At 47.7% G+C, this 22,758-nt stretch overlaps 1 protein-coding gene across 2 annotated transcripts in view; it reads left to right on the top strand.

The window, feature by feature from the left end:
* ECPAS (Ecm29 proteasome adaptor and scaffold) overlaps positions 1-22,758 on the top strand; it is a 3,148,361-nt gene that overhangs the window by 631,537 nt on the left and 2,494,066 nt on the right. For both annotated transcript variants that reach the window (XM_069630810.1, XM_069630809.1), the window contains exon 13: positions 16,169-16,235. In XM_069630810.1, coding sequence (XP_069486911.1) covers positions 16,169-16,235 — 67 coding nt within the window. The remainder of the gene's footprint in view (positions 1-16,168; positions 16,236-22,758) is intronic.

Below are 22,758 nucleotides of genomic sequence, written 5' to 3' on the forward strand. Positions count from 1 at the left end.
GGCTGTCCAAGTTGGATTGGCCGGACAAGTCAAAGGTGTCCGGTAGTAGGCCTGAGAAGTCGAAGGCGGCATCAGACAGAGTACTGACGAAGCCGAGGGAGTCTTCCTCCTCAAAGCACTTGTCGTCTAAGGACCATCATAGATCATCGTCCAGCCGGGACTCGTCGAAGCACCGTTCCGGCTCTTCTTTCAAAATGTCTGCTTCACCGGAGAAATCTAAACCTGTGGAGGCCTCCGTTCCGAAGGCGAGAGTGTCGTCGATGGATGTTACCTCGTCGACGGTGGCGGTACAATCTGCTCTTCCGTCATCGACGGTGGTGTCGTCGGTCCCGTCCACGGTAGTGACTGGCAGTGGTCCACTGTTGTTTTCGTCGGCGCAGTTGGATTCGAAGGGCTTGTTGCTGACGGGAGGACCGTGGCAATCTGCTGGCTTTGGGCCCATGCTTCCAGTGGACATTCTGCAACAGGAACCGGCTGCGTATTCTGTTTCCTCAGGAATGGAGGATGAACAGGAAATTATTTTTGACCCGTCGGCTCTGGGTCTGCAAGGAGTATGCCCGTCTGCGTCAACTGGGTTGGGGGCTGGGCCGCCCCCTTTACCCGTTGGTGAATCAACAGTCCCTGCTATCGTTGCAGGTGTTGAATACGCTCCAGTCGTTGTTGGGACAACTGAATGCGAGGCTTCCACCTCCTCCAAGCCCGGTTGCTCTGGTGGTTAAAAGTGTGTCTGGTGAAGGCCCTAGGAAGTCGCGTCGCGTCCGGTGCAGTTGCCATTGCCGTTGCCGGTTGGGGTGGACCGTCCCAGAAGTCATCCTGAAGAAGGGGAGTTGCTGGATTCGGATCAGGAAAGTGCTCCGCGTAATACCTTGTTGACGGTGTTGTCTTCACCAACGAGGGACGATACATGGGATACGGATCCTGAGGTGGAACAGCCTAGTAGCCTGGCTCAGCCGTCTCCAACGGATGATGTTGGGGCTTTCCATGCCATGATGGCCAAGGCATGTCCGGCGTTTGGCCTGGCTCCTGAAGAAGAATGAAAAGACTGCTTTCTCTTCGACCATATGGGAAAGCGACGGAAGGCGGTCTTTTCCGTTCCGATTCTGGGCCACGTGTGGCAGGAGGGTCGGTGCACCACCCTTTTTCTGAACCTGTGGTGAAGGGGCATCTAGAAAAGAAGTACAAGGCTCCCGAATCGACCCCCCAAATGTCTTGTCACAGCCCAGGCCCGAGTCTGTGGTTTCGGCGGCGGCTAGCCGTAAGGCCAGAAGCCAACACAAATGTGTTACTCCCCCGGACAGTGAAGCTGGGAAGAAGGATGCGTTTGGGAAGAATGTCTTGACTCTGGGGGCTACCACAGTGAAAGCTGCAAATTCCTTGGCTATTATGGCCACGTATGACGGGGAGATGTGGCACACACTGGCCCCGATACTTGATGATCTCCCGAGCCACACCGCAAGGAGGCAATGCTGCTGGTTTGGGAGGGGGAGAAGGCCTCCAACCACAGCATCAACATTGCAGTGGACCTGGCGGAGTCGGGCTTTAAGCAAATCAATAATGGTGTTGTACTCTGGTGGCAGGCTTGGCTGAGTTGCACTTATTTTCGCCCGGAAGTCCAGCATAAAGTCGTGGATATGCCCAGTGAGGGTGACCAATTGTGCGGGGAAAATATTGACGCGGCCTTGAAGGGCATGAAAGAGGACACTGACGGCAAAGACTTTAGGTTCCCTGCAGAGTGGCCGTTCTTTTCGTTAGTTTCGGGCCTTTCGTGGAGCCTCTGTTAATGCGAGGTTTGCCGCCTACCGAGATGGAGGTTACGGACGCTCCTGCTATTCTGATGTTTGTTAATCTGCTTAGAATCACATGCTGTGCATAGGTCCGACATCCAGTGGTCACTGCGGAGTATTGCATTTTGTTTTTCGTAGTCGAAAAGGGGACGTCGACAAGGCGTGTCTGTAACTATAGTGACGTGCGTTGTACCCACAATCCCTCACACTTCGAGGTCCCTCAGATTGTTTTTTTCCGCCCAGCTACTGGTCGCCTTTATGCAGAGCTCCTCGAGAGACATTGCCAAATAGTTTCTTCGACCTTTGGTCGTTTGTTATTAATATTAATAACGTAGATCCCTCCCTCGACGCAGAGCCGTTTCTCCGCCGAGCAAGATCTTCGACGGAAGGACGAGCGGAGGGGATCCTTCGGCGCTGCCGAACACGTGGCCTGGCCTTGCCGGCCATACACAGTAGGGAGAGTGGGGTTTTGTGGTCTTTCTTTCTTCTCTTTAAGAATGCCTTTCTCTTTCCCCTCCCTCTCTTTCGAGGCCGTAGTCACACTTATTACCCTCGGCTATGGAGAGGACGCCATTTAGGTTTTGCCCGCTTTGCAAGGGTAAATATACCTGGAAGGATAAGCACAAACGGTGCAACCGTTGCTTACCCCTCGATCACCAGGAGGACGGCTGTGCGGCCTGTAAATTACTAAAGCCCAAAACTCTAAAAGACCGCAGGATCAAAAGGTGGGCGGCCTACGCCATGTCTAGGCCTGACTCCTCGCTCGCCCGCCGCCGCCGAGTGTGACGAGGACAGTGACTACACGGCCCCCGTAACGGAGGCTGTAGACCTCTCAAAGGAGCTTTCCCGGCCCCGACAAGCCCGGCTCACGCCCAGCTTATGGGGATGAACACCCCGGCGACAAGGACGCACACGGAAAAATACCAAAGCACATACCCCCGGCACACATTAGTCGAAGACGAAGGCAGCCATAGCGCCAATGGGGACGCCGGGCCCACCGGCGTCTTCTGACGACCGTAAGGGTCGTCAGCCCTCCCCGCCACCGCTTCCGCGACAGGCGACTGGGCACTCTAAGAATAAGGGCGCTAACACCAAAACCTCCGGCGACGCGCATCGCAAGAGCGCTCACGTTGCCAACAAGGACTCGACGGTCAAGGACTCGACGGTCAAGGACTCGACGGTCAAGGACTCGACGAGCAAAGGCTCGACGTTACATAGCGCGACGGCGACCGATCCCTCGGAAGAGAGAATGATCGCCGAAAGCCTCGCGCGCATAGCATCTAAGGACGGCCAGAGACGTACGGCGAGTGAAACGCCGAAAACCGCGCACAAGGCCAAAGATACGCCGAAAGCGCCGGAAAACAGATCAGGCCAGTTCCCGACGCCGACAGAAGGCCCTAGCCAGCAAAAAGGCTACTCAGAAGGCGACGTTATGGGACAGAACCAGACAATTACAGGAGGAAGAAACTCCTTTTTCTTTCCCAGACCGTCCTGGCCGACCTCAGTGGACCTTTGAAAGGTTCCAGACCTGTATGGACAAACTAGACAGGTTCATGTCCATCCCAGAAGATCGGGCACCCAAGAGACCAAGGGAGGCACCCCTGGAGAGTCCAAGGGCTAAATACCAGAAGTTTTATAACCCCATACAGGAGGACATATACTCTTACAATCCCACTGAGGAAGACACCTTCTTCCAGGAGGAAGATGAGTTCACCTATGTTGAGGACCAACAAGAAGAGGAAGGTTTTCACGAGGAAACTAACCTATGTGAGGAGGGATTCCAGGAAGACACAGGCGAGGGCGACCCAAATCCCTGGCAGTCACCGGCTAGGTCGACTGACACAGGCAGTAGCAGTATAGTGATCAGGTCTACTGAAACTACACCAGTCAGGAACCCTTCGCCTGTCGATGATGAACCCACCTTCAATGCACTGCTGAAGAAGGCAGCAGCACATTTCGAAATCGAAACCCCAGACACCGATTTTGTGGAGAGGATTATCAAAGAAAACCCCCCCACTAGCTAGATTATACCCATCCTCGCCTCAGTTAAGAGACGTATTACACCTTCTCTTTCCACTCCTGCATTGGTGAGAGGGGTCAATCCGAGGATTGAGAAACTGTTCTCTCCCTCTCAATCAGACCCATTATATTAAGGGTCACTCAATCCCGGACTCCCTGGTCGTGACCAACACCAGGAAAAGGGCAGGAGTCCCACTATCTACTAACGAGGCACCCCCAGATAAAGAGGGGAAGAAGCTGTATGCCCTAGCCAAGAGAATCACCACCTCTGCAGCATTCTCTACCAGAATCGCCAATAATAATGCCCTATTGGCAAGCTACTCCGATGCTCAATGGGCTAAGCTCAAACAGGACATCGAAGAAGTTCCCGAACCCCTAAGGACTCGTTTACTGGCTACAGTTAACGAGGGCTCTCTGGTCAATCAAAGCATCGTCAAGAATACCCTCGATGCAGCAGAGACGGCTGGCCGCATTTTGGTACAAGGAATTTTACTGAAGCGTCACGTCTGGCTTTGCAATTCCGGATTTAAGGCGGAAACACAAGCGTCCCTTATTAATAAACCCATAGAGGAGTCCAACCTCTTTGGGAGAGCAGTGGATGACGCGCTGGAGAACGCGAAGAAAGAATTTGATACAATAAAGATCTTAGACCAAATTTCAAAACCCCCTAACAGGCGGGGATTTGGTAATAAGCGCTTTTTTCGTGGACAACGCCAGCAACAAAACCAACAACAGTATTCTGCCAGCAACTACCAGGGTAATAGCGGCCAGTACAATCAGAGGGGTCAACGCCGTGGCAAGGGAAGAGGCCGGGGTTCCACCCCCAGAGGCTCCCAAGCCAACAACACCACCAAGTGACGCGAAGATTTGCGTCCCCTCCCATGGAACGCCGGTCGGGGCCAGTTAACATCCTTTCTTCCAGCATGGGAGGGAATAACATCAGACCGCTGGGTACTTTCCACCGTAGCCCGCGGCTACTGTGTAGAGTTCAACAGTTCCCCAACATACAGACCCCCGAGGGGACTCCGCATGACACCAGAACACCTCGCCATCCTTCTCCAAGAAGTGGACCAACTGATGGAAAAAGGAGCCATAGAGGTCGTGCCTCTATCTCAGGTAATGGAAGGTATTTATTCAGTGTACTTCCTTGTACCCAAAAAGGATCTAACCATGCGCCCTGTATTAGATCTGCGCCCAGAGAACAAGTTTGTCAAACCCCTAAAGTTTCGTATGGTGACCTTACAGGAAGTGATCCCACTGCTATCACAGGGAGATTACATGACAACACTGGACATGAAAGATGCATACTTTCATATTTTAATGTTGCCAGCGCACAGAAAATCCCTCAGGTTCATGATAGAGGGCAAACACTACCAGTTCAGAGTGCTACCCTTCGGCATAGCATCTGCACCAAGGGTATTCACGAAAGTACTGGCAGTGGCAGCGGCCCACCTGCGCAGGTTATTCATCCCAGTATACCCTTACCTCGACGACTGGCTCATAACAGGGGATTCTTACGAGACATGCTTCTCAAACACCCAAAAGACTGTAGACCTTTTGTTTCAACTGGGCTTCTCCATCAACGAGAAGAAGTCCAGCTTAGACCCCAGCCAAGTCAAACAATTCCTAGGGGCTCTAATTCGAACAAAGGACGGCCTCGTCTTCCCCTCCAACGAGAGGGTCCAAAACATGCTGTTTCAGATCCCCCAATATGTGGCAGGTCGAGAGGTGACGGTGCGCAAAGCGATGCGATTGCTAGGAATGATGGCGTCATGTATTTATTTGGTACCTCACGCGCGCCTGCGCCCAATGCAAGAGTGGCTCAACAGCCAGTGGTGTCAGGCCAGCGGACAATGGGACGATCTAGTGGTGGTCTTGCAAGCCTTGGTTCTCTCGCTACGGTGGTGGACAAAGGAAAACCTGATAATAGGGAAACCCTTTGCCACACCCGCGGTGGAGGCCACTCTAACCACGGACGCATCCCTCACAGGATGGGGGGCTCACCTATCCCATCAGACTGCTCACGGAGTGTGGACTCTGAACAAAGCATCCAAGCACATAAACCTACTGGAGCTACTGGCGGTGTTCAAAGCACTAAAAGCCTTCCAGGAACACCTACAAGGGAAGACAGTGATGGTCCTTACAGACAGCACCACAGACATTTACTACATCAACAAGCAGGGGGGCACCCACTCTCCTGGACTGTCCAAGCTGTCCCAGAATATATGGAAGTGGGCTCTCAAACACAACGGTCTGTCGATTCAATGGTCAGGGAAATTTGTTTACGCCTTTCACCCGACCTACCTTCTCAACAAAGTGGTGCACAAGATGCACCAGGAGCAAGTTACTATGATACTAGTGGCCCCAATGTGGGCCCGGCAGCCATGGTTCGCTCACTTGATGGAGATGTCCCTATCTCCCCCAGTGAAACTTCCCTGCCCGTACAACATGCTGTCACAGGACAAGGGCAGGATACTGCATCCATGCCCTCAGACCATGAACTTAGCAGCCTGGCTCCTGAGATCATAGAATTTGGACATCTACAACTCCCGCAGAGATGTATGGACATCCTCAGGGAAGCCAGAAAACCTAATACTCGCCACTGCTATTCTAGCAAGTGGAAAAGATTTGTCATCTGGTGTAGAGGTAAGAGCATCAACCCGGTTGACTGCTCTCCCACACACATTGTTCTGTACTTGACCCATTTACTGGATTAAAGTGTCGTGGTGGAAGATACCAGTTATCAAGGCCTTCATGGAGGGGGTAAAGAGAATACACCCTCCGATAGCTAACCCAGCTCCCGGATGGGACTTAAATGTGGTACTTTCTAGACTCATGGGCTCGCCTTTTGAACCCATGCACAAGGCAACTCTTAAAGACCTCACTCTTGACTGCTTTCCTAATAGCTATCACCTCCATTAGGAGAGTAAGTGAACTACAGGCTCTTTCTGTTCTAGACCCCTTAACAGTTCACAAGGATAAGGTGGTTCTACGCACACACCCAAGGTTTGCACCAAAATTCATCTCGAAATACCATGTAAACCAGTCAATAGAACTACCAACGTTCTTTCAAAACCCTTCCAGCTTGGGAGAAAAAAGTCTGCATACACTAGATGTACGCAGAGCTGTCATGTTCTACATGGAAAGAACCAGGCCACTGAGAAAGACTAATCAGTTCTTTGTCTCGGTGGCAGCAGGAAGAGAAGGAGATGCAGTCTCAAAGTCCACTATATCTAGATGGATTGTTCAAAGCATCACTCTCTGTTTCTCTCTTGCTAAGAGAGAACTACCCTTCAAGCCAAGAGCACATTCTACTCGAGGCACTGGGGCTTCCATAGCGTTCATTGCAAATGTTCCCCTTGAGTCCATCTGCAAAGCGGCTACCTGGAGTTCTGTGCACACCTTTACAAAACACTACTGTCTAGATGCACACTCTAGATCTGACTCCCAGGTGGGACAGGCAGTATTAAGACATCTTTTCTCTACTGTTCCTTCTCATAACCCACCGCCAACTCCGGGTACTGCTCGCTAGTCTATGCACAGCATGTGATTCTAAGCAGATTAACAAACATCAGAAGACAATGCATTACTTACCGTAAAAGCATTTCTGATGGTTGTATCTTAGATTCACATGCGCCCACCCTTCCTCCCCGCTCAGATGGAAGGAACATAGAAACCTTTCTACATCTCTCTCTCTCTTTTCTGTACTCACTCACGTATAGAAGGCTCCCTCAGGGCAGAAAAAATACAAACAGAGGGACCTCGACGCGTGAGGGATTGTGGGTACAACGCACGTCACTATAGGGATAGTGTTACAGACACGCCTTGTCGACGTCCCCTTTTCGACTACGAAAAACAAAATGCAATACTCCGCAGTGACCACTGGATGTCGGACCTATGTACAGCATGTGAATCTAAGCAGATACAACCATCAGAAATGCTTTTACGGTTAGTAATGCATTGTCATATACTAAGTTGGGCAACTTCCACCTTCCCCCCCCCACTTCTTTGCCTTCCAATCTCCAGGCTGGCTACGCGACCATCCGAATCGCATAAAAAAAGCGCACATCGCACCCTCGGGACCCCGTCTCACTGCTAGGCACAGAACAATAGTATTGTCCCCCTCAGAATTGCTCAGGAGTATACGTGGAGAAAATAATTAAAATAGGTATCTGATCAAAAAAAAACTATGAAACTCTGTCTTTCTATTGGTTCTCTATCCCCACCAGAAACCTCAATCTAGACACTACCTACAATCATCTAGCTGTTGTCTCTCTATTGTTTAGATTTGCTCCACAAGAACAACAACACTGCACCACTGACATAACGGAAGCTAGCGCCAAATAACTGCGAGAAATCGTTCTTTTTCAACCTGTATTTGTAGGTGAGCATAAGAACCTGCCCTTATCGGAGTGTGCAATAAAAAAAAAACCTTCAGTAACTAATAGAAGTCTTCGTACCATAGAACATTAAAAAAGCACTTGAAGATCGGTAATAACGCATTTGTCCAAAGAATGCATGAAAAATCAGAAATATCATGCCAGTCTCTGTACTACAATCGGTATATTGAATGCTAGTGATATACACTATGATGGTATGTCTTTCTCACAAACATTGGCAATTTGACATGTAATTCTGAAACCAACCCGTTTCTTTTCTCTCTTTTGGTCATTTGTAGTGGGTTAAACTTGCAGTAAGTATGGTTAATGAGAAGTACTCGACACAACAAAATATTGTTTGCAACAAACCATCCTTTTTCTGTCCTGAAGACCGCTACACCTGCAACAACAGACATATTGTGAAACTGTCTGATTCTTCCTGTTGCCATTAGCCGAAACATATGTCGACCATCACAAAAAGCCTAAGGTTTCGAATAGGCTCCTTCTATGATAGAGCTGTTTATTAGCAATAAGAGTGCTCTACTCTTGTGCCTGTTTTGATTATTAGTTTAAAACAAGACACAACACTCATGTACTAACCCCACCACAATTTTAATTGTGTCATACCACTCTGTCTGCCTCCTATGTCTTTTGTAATGTTTTCAGTTAAAGATCTTTTTTTTAAAAAACAAGTTGTTTTTTATATGTTTTATTGAGAATTAAATAAAATGTACATTTGTTTACTTTAGGTTGGCTTCAAAAATCTGTTTTTTGGTTTAACAACTACAATTGCCTTAGGTGACTTGGCATCCCCAGAAACACTGGTTTAAACTGTATTCCTGTTCTGTAAGTGATTGACCTCTTCCGATAATAGGTACGTTCACCGCTAGATTGTAGTTTCAAGAGACAGGGTCACCACCTACATTGTTCCTTTTTCTCCATGTCGCTGTTGGGAGCTATGCCGTCATGCATTCTGCTCATTCCAAATTGTCGCCTGTTTGTGAGACCAGTGCAGGAATTCCTCGCAGACAGGTCGTCGCAGAGTCGAGGGTTTGTGGTCAAAGTCGTTGTTGCCCAGGAGCTGGTGGAAGCCCTTCGGTGGTGGACTTGCACAGACAATCTCGTACGGGGCATGCCCCTGCTGGAACCAGAGTTTCAGTTCACGATCATGGCAGATGTTTCCCAGGTGGGGTTGGGGCGCACCTCGACAAGTCACAGGTACGGGGACTATGTTCTCGGGAGGAGACATTGTTGCATATCAACGTGCTGGAGTTGAGAGCGGTTCACTGGGCTCTGAATTCGTTTCTACCTCGCATTCAAGGAGCAGTGGTGCGGGTGTTGACAGACAATGCCACCACAATGTTGTATTTGAGAAAGCATGGCGGCACGCATTCCCAGATCCTGTCAAAGGAGGCTCAGGAGGTCTGGTATTACCGGGGGTTCAGAATGTTCAGGCAGACATGCTCAGCAGAGACACCAGTCAGCTGCATGAGTGGCGGTTGAAGGAGGAGCAGGTTGCAAATATCTTCTGAAAATAGGGGTCTCCCCCGCTGGACTTGCTCGCCACGCAGGAATGCAAGCAGTGTCCGGGGTTTGCCAGCAGAGTGGCTCATCCAGAGTCAGTGGGGGACACATTCTCGTTCCCGTGGACAGGCCTCTTTGCGTATGCATTTCCCCCATTTCCACTGATTCGGAGAATGTCCAGTAGGTGCGCAACTACCAGTGCAGAGTGATATTGGTAGACCCATTCTGGCCCAGTCAGACTTGGTTCAGATATCCCTCATCCAGCTGTGGAAGAGCTGTTTCATCTAAGAGCGGACTGGGATATCCTGTCGCAGGACGAAGGCAGAGTGTGGCATCACGATCTGGCATCTCTTAGCCTGGCTGCGTGGCTCCTGACCATGCTGAGTTTGGTTATCTAGATATCTCACAGGAGTGTCGTCGGATCCTGGAGGCTGCAAGGCCCCCTTCTACCAATGTATCGTATGGTCATAAATGGGCAAGGTTCTGTGCCTGGTGTGAGGGGCACCCAGAAGTGCAGCCATTGGACTTCTCTCCGGCCCAGATTCTCCCTTACTTGTTACAGCTTGTGCAAGGGGGCCTGGCGGCGTCATCGATTTAAGGTGCATTTGGCTGCAATTTCCAGGTTCACAAGTCGGCACCATGCTACTCCCCTATTTACTGATCAGTGGTTAAACATTTTCTGAAAGGACTGTTTCGGACATTTCCCCCGGAGAACAGTTTTGCACCGGTGTGGAGCCTCAATGTGGTTCTCTCTGCTCGGATGAAACCACTGTTTGAACCGATGTCAACGGTTTCCTTGAATTTCCTTTCGTGGAAAGTCGCATTTCTGGTTGCGATCACGTCGGCCAGAAGGGTGTCCGAATTGCAGGCACTGGTCATTGATCCGCCGTGTCTAAGATTTATTAGGGACAAGCTTCTCCTAGCTACTAATCCGCACTTAATCCCGAAAGTGCCGTCGGCATTTCCCAAACTTGCTTCCATTGCCTTACCCTCGTTCTTTACTAATGCGACCACGCTGGCAGAAAAAGCCCTGCATTCTCTGGATGTCAAGAGGGCATTGAAGTTTTACCTGTACCGTACTCGGGGTTTCCGGAGGTCGAAACAGCTGTTTGTGGCATTTGGTCCCTCCAACAAGGGGCTATCTATTTCCAAGCAGGGACTTTCCCGTTGGGTCTCCACTACAATTTCATTTTGTCAGACGAAAGCTGGCAAGCCTTTGAGGGGCACTCTTAAGGCCCATTCTACACAGTCTACGGCCTCGGCGCTGCTATGGTCTGGTATACCGCTCGTGGACATTTGCCAAGCGGCTTCCTGGGCGGTGCTGCATACCTTCACCAGGCACTACTGTCTGGGGCAGCAACATGTGGAAGTTGTGCAGGTGGGACGGGCAGTCCTCCAACGCCTGTTTCAGTAAGGTAGGCACTGCAGCTTCAGGGGATGTTCTGTTGTTTTTTTGCCTTACTGTTTTTTGTTATCATACCTTTGGATACATGTCATTTGTTGGGTTCATTGTCATGTTTTAGGGCATGGGGTGTGGTTTGCCTGTCATGCACCTCCAAGTTGTCCTATTGCTATCTATTCACAGCTTGTGAATCCATGAAAGATCCAATGCTGGAGAAGGGAGTAGTTTCTTACCTGTAACTCCATTTTTCCAGTGTTGGTATCTTTCATGGTTTCACATGCGCCCACCGGCTGCCCCTGCAGGCAAACCTTGGTTAGGTTTCCTATGTTTTGGAGGTTAAAATCTGAAGGGAAGCCGCGGGGGCGGGGCTATTTATATGAGATGTCCTATTGGTGTAACCTGCAGCACCCAAAAGAACATTGATAGGACACTAAAGTGTCAAAGTTTTCCGTAGGAAAACGCTAAGTTAAAGTTAGAGGTTTCCCAGCCTGACGACGGGAAATATTCACAGCATGTTAATCCATGAAAGATACCAACACTGGAGAAATTGAGTTACAGGTAAGAAACTACTCCCTTTCCCATTGTACTACAGTAAATGAAGCCCACAAAACCCACATGTCAGTTGTCATCTGAATTGCAACTTGAGCCCACAACATCTGGAACGCCGGCACCATAACCCACAGTGAGAGCAGTTGTCCCCAATTACCCTGGCTTACCTGGCATCGTAGTTTGTTCTGATCGAGGTACAAGGGCCTGCTGTGCATGCCTGTTTTGTCCCCCGGGTAACCATCTGCTAATATTAAATACAAAGTCCTTTCCTGCAGCTACCCTTGCCTCAAGGGTCCCCCAGGACAATTTGGATTTGTCACTTTCCCTTGTTTTAAAAATCATTCTATTTTGGTCACTGTTTCTAGTATATCATTTTGCCCTTTATTTCATATAGAAGAACTATGAATGATTATTAGAAGTACCCCAAATGCTGCTGGGCCTCCCCCTGGAGGAAACGGGAATATGTAGATACCCAAGGATGACGGAAACAATGTTGAGGGCGGGAAGGGTAGCCCTGGCACAGAAGTGGAAGAGCCCGGAGACCCCCTCCAAGGATGACTGGTTGAAAAAAGTAAAGAACATGTTTTTGATGGACAAACTGACTGCAATGGTGAATAATGACTCCAGTTCATTCCTAGAAAATTGGTATGGGGTGCAGCAGACCTGGGGATGGGACGTCCACTAACACCAGGATGAAGCCCTGGACCGAGAGAGAGGGGCGGGAGCAGAGATGTCCTGCAAGCGAACCGAGTGCCCACGGCCCGGGGGATGGCGACCACAATTCAGCCGGCAAAAATGGTCACCAACCACATCATCTCCTAAGTACAGGATACGAAGAGAAAAGTTTTGGTTTATATGCAGGGATTGGGGGGAGGGTTGGTGTTGGGGAGGTGGGTGGGGGGGGGGGTAAGGGTTCAATGGGCCAGTTGATTGTATTCTTTTCAAATCTGCATTGACCCTGTTTGTAACAATAAGACAATGCTAAAAAAACCAAAGTTTTTAAAAAAAAAGTACCCCAAAATACTTAAACTTGGTTACTTAGCTTAAACTTTGAGGAACACCTGTTCTTAGGTTAGGAATTGGACTCCTTAAGTTTAGCTACTGTGTACTGGTACTGCCTTATAAATGAGACGGCCTGTAATGTGATGATTTCCCTCCACTTTCGTAACAGTTCTTGCGTTAACTATGCAAATTCTAAAGTGTGATGTGTGTCCTTTTCTGGATAGCGAACTGGGATTTTGCGTGTCTGTGCGAATATTGTTTACTTACCATTGCAGTACTTCGAATTCATCCATCTTTGCTGACAAATTAATACGTCAATTTGTATGCTTACCTTTGTGAACAATGTATTGTTTGACAGCCTATTGCATGTGTTTATTGTACTTTACACAAAACCCCCAATCTACTTGGTCTAAGCCTTACTCCACAGCCTTGCTACCATGTGAGTTTTGTTAGACATTTTTGGTAAACCTTTGCAAGTCCACAAATGTTGTCTTCTCTAAACCCTACACGATAAGTGGTTCTCAAAACATATCCTAACTAGTCTTCACAACTGTTAGGGAGATGTATCTTTTGTATGCTTCATCCCCTCTCATAGTGAGACCCCCAGCACTTGTTGCTGGAAATCTTGAATGAGTGGAGCCTTTTTCCACTCATTCATTCTTATGGGCCCTGTCTTTTGGAACTCTATTCTTTGTATTGTACCTATCCTGCGGAGTCTATTTTCCTCCATAATCCTTAAAGGCATCTGTATTTTACCATTGCAGCACACAGCTCATTATGGGCAGTGGTGCTGGGGACCCTTGGGGTCCTCCTTTGAGATTAATTTTCTTTATCCTAGAGTAACTACAGTTATTAAGGATATACTTAGTATCTCTCCAAAAACGATATAGTGTGAGAGATTGGCACACACCACCTTATGTGGAGTGCCAAAGGGATACCTAGTATTCCCCTTCTCTCTGCTCCTGCCACTTTTTAGCCACATGGGCCATCTCCTAGTTATGGCTGGTGGCAGTGGACGTGCTCTGCCAAATATTGTCATTTTTCTACCGCAGGCTATGTCCATAGCCTTGGTAGTGCACAATGGGGGCACCTAAGTACCACCTTACAGCCTCCCTTTTTTCACCATTACTAGCATGGTTATTTGTCAGCCCTTCTAGCTTTCTGGGAGGGGGAGCCCTGTGTGTGTGTGTTTACTTTGGCGGGAACCCTTTGGTGTCCATGTCTAGGCTCTAGAGTATCTGGGCAAGCAGGAAGTGGGGGGAGGAGTTTTCCACCCCCCTGTCTTTTGTCTGCCAGAGTGCCTGAATGGGACCAGCTCCCACTGGAGGGGATCTGGCTGTCCCGATTGGACAGCCAAATGCCCCTTTCTGTAAACTGCTGAGGAAGATTGCAGAGGAGTGAGTGCTGGAACTGTATAAAAGGTGAGGCTCCTGGAGTGAAAAGCAAGTCGACCAGTGGAAGCTGAAGTAACCGAAGAAGATGACCAGACACCGCCTGCAGACCCTTTGTAACACTGTGAAGTGACCGCTGCTGTACTGACCCTGTTTTCTCTGTGAAAGAGGAACACCAACAAGGATGACTTCTTCCCTTTGACTGGTGGGAACAAACGGTCTCAAGACAAACTTTCATTTGCACCATCTCTCACGGTCCTGTGAGTTTCCAGAGCTGTGGAACCCCAATACCAGGAGACCTGCTGCCCATTTATTTCGAGTGCATCGTTTTGGAAAGGCCGAATCCATCCAAGTCTTTGCTCAGCCCTCAAGGACACTCCAGAGACGCAATCCAACTCGTCCAGAACCCCTTTTGAGTGTGGGACTGCAGGAACCGAAGAAGATTGACTGGGCGTATCTTGTCCTATGTTGGTGCTGCAGAAAAGGCGCCAAAACCGCAAGGTGACCAGAGACATTGCTGAAAGCTGTACCAGAAGCTGTCCTCCCTGGAGACTGCTGCTGGGAGATCTCGTCCATTCTCCTGCCTTTCGTCATCAGACCAAACGTTTTCTTCAAACCTAAGGTACTTTGGGGAAAAAGATATTTCTTACCTTATTCCAGAAAGTCGCTTCAGAGCATTGGGGTGCATGTTGAGCTGTTCAGGGCAATCCCCTCTTAACTCTCACTCAAGCCGCTGCTTGTGTCCCTTTAGCAAGTCCTTTAACAGGTTCTCCAAAGTTGGCTAAGCCTTCTTGTATCTTCCTTCCTAGAGACTAGAAAGTATCCACAGGAACCTTTGGCCTCTGTTGCTTTTCTAGACTTTAAGCCTCTCTGAACTGCCTTTTAGCTAGGGTTTCATTTGGACTTTAAAAGTCTTGCTGTGCAGGGAAACCACCTCTAGAACCTGAAGCTCTACTCTGATAACACTAACCAACTTTTATCCTTCACAAAAATCACCATCTTATATGTGTATGCTGACTAAATGCAATTACTGTATTACTTTGTGGGTGCGCGTAATTACCGATAGTACAGTATACCTGTCAAACTCCTGTAACAATTGTGTGCGTTTAGCACCTACCAACTAAGAAGTGACCTTTTTTAAAGTATTGTAAAGTATATCTCTGTGTTGGTTTATTGTGCTAAGTATTTAAGTACTCTTGTGTAAATATAATCTATATTTTAATATAAATGTATGTGTGTTTCTTTGATGTGCAATACTAGTTAGGTTCAGTGTACTTACCTACAGCTCACATCTTCCTCTTAAGATATGCCTGACTGCTCTGCCACTCTACCAAGGTCTCTGAGTAGTACAGACTGATACGAAGAGTTGGGAATCTACAAACCACTGGGATAGCTTACTAAAGTCCTACTCTAAGTGGGACTTCAGGAAAACTCCCCTAACAACAACAATGCAAGCAGCTTGTGTTTGAATCTGGCTGTTGGAATAAAAATGCATGCTAAATAAAGTCTTTTATTGCAGCCCAATCTAAAAAAGAGGTAAACCTAGGTAGTAAATTGGTGGTTTCTTGACTGAGTAGTCCTCGTCTGATAAAGGGTAGAGGTTCTGGGTGAAGTGATTGTTTGGTGTGACATCTGCAGACTGCCATTGCGCAGGTTCTCATTATGAAGCCTAAGAGCCCACACCAGAAGTCTATATTGTGTGATAGGTGACTGCCAACCTTGTTAGTGATCCTGTGCCGAAGGCAAGGGCTTCTAACTAGGGCAAAGGTCACCTAGCGCAAAGTAGAGCTTATCGGAAGGGATTTCACTCGATTTGAACTTGTGCAGGGGGAAACGGGGCACCCCCACCTGGGCATTCCTGCGAAACAGCTTGTCTGTATCTCAGTGACCATTGCTCAGTGGGTATGCTTCACAACTGGAAGCTTGGAATGCACTTTTTCCATGCAGTGAGAGCCTCAATTCCAAGCTTGCTGATTTGCTAGACAACCGATAGCTGTGAGAATAACAAACAAGCTTAGAATGTAGGCTCCTATTGTGTTTAGGCCCTGAATTACACACTTTCCGATTGTCTAAAGTCAAGAAAACATGCTCTAATATTGTTTATTCTTCCTGTTTCAGCCGGATGCCACAACTGTTTACCAAGGACATTGCTCTCGTACAGCAGTTTTTTGAAGCTTTGTGCAAGGTACGCAATATGAAAACAATGGTAGTTGATCTGAAATGTTGGTTTTTTGTGTACCTAGTCACAATGTTTAAATTAGATTTAAAAACACTGAAAAATTTAAAGTAAAAACTTCAACTTTAGTCCTGAAATTTCTGTTGCCAAGTCAACCTTGAGCTGTCTGTATGTCTAACGCGGTTTCCTTAAAGTTTTGTGATCACTTTACAGTTCTGCTCGTCTAATAAGGAATAACACATTTTACATAAAACGGGCTGGCATGTACGTTTGAATTTACCACTATTTATTTATTGCACTCCTTGCAATGAAGAGGTCCATGTGCGGAACTCCTCCAATTTAGGAATACTTAGACAAAAAGAGGCCTTCAAGCATAACTATTCATATGGGGGCAAAGATGGGCCTTTCATACTGTTGGCAGAAGGCAAGAATTTCAAACTAGAGCAGACATGGGAGGCACACACCACACACACACATATGCACACAACTATACGTCCTCTGATGTTGAAAACTGGACCTGGCTACCTTCGATTCTACAACCTAAGTTGTTGAATCGTCCTGATCATTTACCTATTGATCTTGTTCTGGAACACAAGGGGCTGCACATATTATTCTAATGAGGATGGTCTCAGAGGAAATATGTATACATTTCACATAGTGGCCCTTTAGGAAACCTGGATGACTGAAGATTTTACTATAGATGGAACTTGAAGACAGAATACATGTACAACCACAGCTGTGACTGAGACAAGGCACTGAAAGCGTTTGGGCTGCTTGCTGGGAATTTCCCATGTTATTGCAGTTTAGCGTCAGAAGCGACCTCTTTGACTGATCTGTGACTGGGATTCTGAGGTGCGGTTTGGCGTAATTCATTGTGCACACTGTACTCATTGAGAGGTCCTTTCCTCTCTATCTTCTACTGATCGGGGTATCGGTGTGGCGAACGTTGTGTTTGTGTGGCTGCGGCTAGTAGTGGGCTTTGATAAGCCTTCTCCGCAGACGGATCGGGCCAGTGCTGGTGGAAGAGTTAAAACGCGTTGAAGCCGCGGGGGCTCAAGCATCGGTGAAGGCTTATCTTCCGGTATAGAAACACCCTAAGCACCCAGTTTCCTGTGACTGGACCCTTTAATGGTGTCTGCTGGGGGTGAGTATAAATGTAAGCGGTCCCGCGACTTTTCATTCTACTGCTGGTGACCATTAGATCCCATTATTCTCTTATTTATTTAACTTGTGGCGGTGTGTGGCTATTTGGTGATTAATTGTGGTATTTACTCCTGTGGCCATTGCTTTGTCCTCCCTGTCGTTGGTAATATTAAAGGACTGAGGAGGAGGCCTGGAGTTGAGAGTTGCCATGTTATATGCTATTCACCTAGTCCCCAGTATTTAAATAATTAGTAAGAGACTAAAATACAATGTAACCTCGAGCAGTGACTTTTGGGTTTATTTGAACCGCTTTGTTGTGTAACTTGAAAGCCTCACTAAGCTCTAGAGAGCGTAGCTTGCGCTTGTAGGCTTGCTGTTGGAAGTTGCCATTAAAGCTCCCATTAAATTATATTTCTACCTAGAGCGGTGACAGCTGGGATTTATTCCCTTTGAGCTGCTTCTGGGCGTGGTGTGTAAGATCGGGTAAGCCTGTGTGAGGCAGGCTGATAGTGTGCAAGTGCACGGCCTGAAACTCGTGGTGAATCCATTTTTGGGATAATTATAAACCATGCCGGCAGCTCACAAATCTTACCATTTACGCAGTGGGAACAATTCCAGAAGTAAGCGGGCATTGGAATCCAGTAGGGCCTTCAAAAAGTACATATGTAGTTAACTACATGCGAATGCTACGGTTGAAGAAATTATAGCGGCATTAGAAGACACACGTAAGCCGGTGCAATTTCCAGTACAACAAAGCAAAATTACATTGTTGATGAGGCCCATACCACAACTGCTTAACATTGGAGCCCAAGTTGAACCTATTTTAGAGATGCATGACACACCAGAGCATGAGGAATCTATAATATCTAATCCAGTGGACAATAATTCACTCCTTAATTTGTTTACACTTGCGAAGGGAGTCTTTAGGCGAGCCTCTACAAGTGTTGAATAAGGCTAAACTGACATCTTCTGAAAACATAATTGAGACTGCTTTAACTAATTCCTCTAATTTTTCCAAGTCTCCCGATCTGGTGCGTATATCAGAAAGTGTATATGCGTCATCAGCTATATATGATAACTCTTCCGACTCCACGAAGACCTCCACATTGGAATCCCCTTTTGAAATGGAATCCTTGAGCGATGTAATAGTTATCACTATGTAATAGTTTATATAGTGATCAGCAAATGTTAAAAGCTGGATTGACAAAATTAGTGGATGTGGTTTTGGAAGCACATAAACAAAATTCTAGCCTTGGGTCCGAACATATAAGACCAGCTGACGGTAACAAATATGACAACTGCTCATATGAATATTTGAACTTGGAGGAAATCATACCAACAGAACAGTATGCGATATAGTTCCAGCTGAACTAAATGTTAATGTAAAGACTGATAATAAAACCGCTGTGCAATCCGGCCCAGAGTGTAATCAAAATAAGGGAAAAAATGACAAACCACGACCTAACAAACACTGCATTGGAAGAAGACGAAAATAATAGGAAGCAGAGAGCTGAACTAAGACCGCAACGGGCGAGTATGGAGCAACTAACTATTGAGAGGACTGAGCCAATGACTAAGTCCTTGCTAGTACCTCGATTGACCCAAGAACTGCTAGTCATCACGTAAATAGAATTGTCTAATCGATTCAGTACTTTGCACATGGATCTACATGAGACTGCTAACAAACAACCAATGGTCATCGTACAAAATGGAACTTTGGACACTTGGCTAGTTAAACATGGATCTCGGCTGATGCTTAAACTACAGAGTGAGCCCTGTGACTTTGGCTGCTCAATAGTCAGTGAGCCTACCAAGACTGAAATTTTGTCCCAGAGAGAAACATGTTTTGAAATAATGGGTCATGAAGTTTTAGCTACTAATGAAAGTTTTTTTTTAAATCGATCTCGAATACTAGAGATCTTTCCTACTATCCCTCTTTCGAAATTAATTTCAAGTAAAGATGTAGTCCAGGTTGAACTGCCATTTAGTTCGATAGAGGCGAATTGGGACTTGTTCATTTGGTCTCGCCGGTTCTTGCTGAATTTATTATGTCCAACTCCAGAATTTCTTAGTGGAGATTATGATCTCCGATGTTTCAGAACTGGCCCCTAAAATTATTGCACTTAATGCTCAGCAGGAGAAAAGAATACCAGATTGCCCCCAAAATGGGGAATTCGAGAACATTATGGGTAAATTGATTTTAAACTTGGAGAATGTCACTGACTTTCTAATTAAACCCACTACAAAAAATAAGGGAAAGGGGTCAGTAAGTCCTGTACAAGATATTTTAGAAATTATAACCTGGAATACACAGGGTTATAACTCGTTTGTCACCAATCCTACTGGCCAAAGTCTGTTGAGGGAATCCAATGTTTTTCTGTTATAAGAAACGTGGTTGGTAAATGAATTTCAGTGGATTGCTTTTCTCTCACAGATTCCTCGTCTGATGGATATTTCTTCCGGCTTTGCTGCTTCGGAACATTTTCGACAGGGGGCATAGTGGACCTCAACCAGGCCGTCGACCATAGATCAGTCTTGCTCAGCGTCTGGTAGTCTGCTCCGGAAGTGACGTCGGGCATCGTAAAAATACCACGTCACTACACTCCGACCTTGGTTCCTTTTTTTCTGCGCTCTAACACACTGCTGAGGAACAGAGCTTTGAGTTTTTCTACGTTTTCGTCATAAAACATAATTTTTCACACATTCCTCATTGCAAGATGTCGGTCGCACGGATGTCCAGTTTTAAAAGTTGTCTCTGGTGCCTCGGCATGGGTCACGGGACTGCAACCGAAATCCCTTCGCAACCAGGCTGCTAAACTCACGCTGGGTCGACAGGCCTCAAAATCTCTGGCGCGGTCGATTGGTTCAGTTTCCGGAGGCCGAAACCGAGGGGAATACCCCCGAGAAAAACTGGCGGAAGAAGAAAAGGTCCCACTCGAGGAGCCACTCTTCCTTGTCCTTGTCAGTAAAAAAGAAAAGGCGCCATCGTCAGGATTTTGAGTAGTCGACGGAACAAGGTAAGCGGTCGGCTGGGCCTACCACCTGCCAAGAGTGGAAGGATTTCAAATCCTTGATTCTTGCAATGTTCAAGCAGCATGCTGCAGTCGGCGTGCCCCCCACACAGCAGGCCTCGGAGCCAAGAGCTGCGCTTGGTGCACCCGACCCCTCTAGTGCCCCTGCACCGACTTTGTCGGCGGCGATAAATCTTTTGACGTCGAAAAGAAAGGCAATGGAAGCCAGATTACCCCTACGGCGTCTCGATTTCAGTAGACACCGACATCCACCATGCCAGCGCCGAAAGACAAACCCCTTGACGTGGACGGTTGTCGAAAAAGTCTTCACACCACAGCCCAGGTCTGAATTTTTCAAGACCATGACGGATATCTTCAGCGATCACGACGCCGATGACCAAGATGTCAACCCGATGTTCTTGGGTTCAGGTGGGGTTGACTATTATTTTTTAAAGCATTCTCCTTGAACCACAACAGTTAAATCACTCGCTCTGCCCCCCATGCAACAAGTTTCGATTGGCACAACTAGTTCAAAACATAAGATGGCACTTCCAGTGCTGTTAAGTATCCCATGGGTACGCTTGTATGCAAATCAGGGCGGACCCCTCATCCCTGTCAAATCCGTAACATTCCCCCTACTCGTTGGGGGTGCGATCCAGAAACCTCTGTATAACTTTGAGGGGACATTCCTCCTTCTCACTTTACTTCACATCCTCCACCCTTCCCCCTTTGATCTCACCACCCGTACTTCTCAAAGAAAGGGAGACATTGGCCCTCAATGTCGTACCTGGACTCGTCTAGGAGGTGGGTTAGATACTCCATATCATATATAGCTTGAATCTTTAAAACCCATTCCTTTTCCCCTGGCATCCTTAGATTTTTCCACAACTGAGCTGGGCAGCATCTCGCTGCCACCTTCATAATTTGAAACATGTGCCGTTGTTCCTGGTGTGGCTCCTCCCCCACGCCCACACCAAAGAGGAGCAGCCACAGCGAGAGCTCCCTACAAATCCAATCAACCCCTTTTATCCCAGACAGGACCCCCTCTAATATGCCTGTACCACTGAGCAGCCCAACCACTTGTGGATATAATCCCCTTTTTCTTGGTGGCACTTCGAGGTTGACTATTTTGACAACCAGAACAAGCTGCTACAACTAGCTCAAGGCCTCCAAGACACCAGTGGTCTGGACAATTACGCCTGACCTCGAGTTTCAGCAGTCCCAGCCCTATCTTCACAATATATCTAAATACAGGGCTCTGGTATAAGGGGTTATTGACACCCTGGGACTCCATTCCTCAATGGCGCCTGCGCAAGGTTATGACCTTACCAACATCCTAGAGGAAGGTCTTGCCACTTAACATTGACAGCTCTATGGCAAAACCCATGTTCCATTCCTCCCGTCGGTTCCACCTTTTCCGGGAAGTACAGGCCGTCTAGGGGAGACCCCCCTCATACCTCTCCACTCACGATTCCCTGGAGCGGCTTGTTATGCAGGCTGCTACGGTCTCTTCTAGACCTGCATCTTCTACATCCACTCTGCCCCCAGACAGAGAAGCAAAAGAAGTAGATGCCTTGGCAAAGAAGGTATTCACCTCAGGTAGTATGACCCTCAAAGCTACACCTGTGGCAAGCAGTTTTGCCAAATATTCCTTCGGTCTATGGACAGCAGTTGAAAGTGCTGCCTAGTATGTCCCGGAAGGAGAGATGCGCGAGGGGCTTCCTACAGCTAATGGAGGATGGGAAAGAGGTGGCCAAGCAGTCACTGCGAACGGGCCTGGACATCAGACAGTGTCGGCTGATCTATGGCTTTGTCCATAACATTGAGAAGGCAGGCCTACATGAAAACCTCTGTTTTTTCACTTGTCGTCCAAGTGAAATATTTGGGCATGCCCTTCGAGGGCGATTTTCTTTTCGGCCACAAAGATGACTATTCCTTAGAAAAATTCAAATAATCAAAACTCGCTGCCAAATCCTTAGGCCTAGCTGTGCAGCCGGCCAAACCTGCTTTTAGCTTCACCTCTAGTGCACAAGGCTACAGGAGATATACTCCTTATGGCAGGAGAGTGCAGCTCCCACCGACCAGGCAAGGGCCAAAGCATTTCTCGTGCTGTGGAAGAGTCAGAGGGGCTTCTAGAGGTCAACAGGCAGCGGCAGGGGTGACCCAGCCTCCGAAGCCGCTTTGATTTCCCCTCGAACAACGCACCGGTTGGAGGATCGTTGACAAAGCACTTGCTCCAGTGGCAGGGAATTACTTCCGATGCCTGGGCTCTTCAGCTCTTTCAATGGGGTTATTGTCTGCCATTTTTAAAAAAAACACCTGACAGATCACCCCCACCTCCAATCCAACCGGGACAGGAGCTCCAAGAAGAACTGAGA

This window comes from Ambystoma mexicanum, chromosome 6q, assembly GCF_040938575.1.
Source record: "Ambystoma mexicanum isolate Mex_15411 chromosome 6q, UKY_AmexF1_1, whole genome shotgun sequence".
NCBI classification, from domain to species: Eukaryota; Metazoa; Chordata; class Amphibia; order Caudata; family Ambystomatidae; genus Ambystoma; species Ambystoma mexicanum.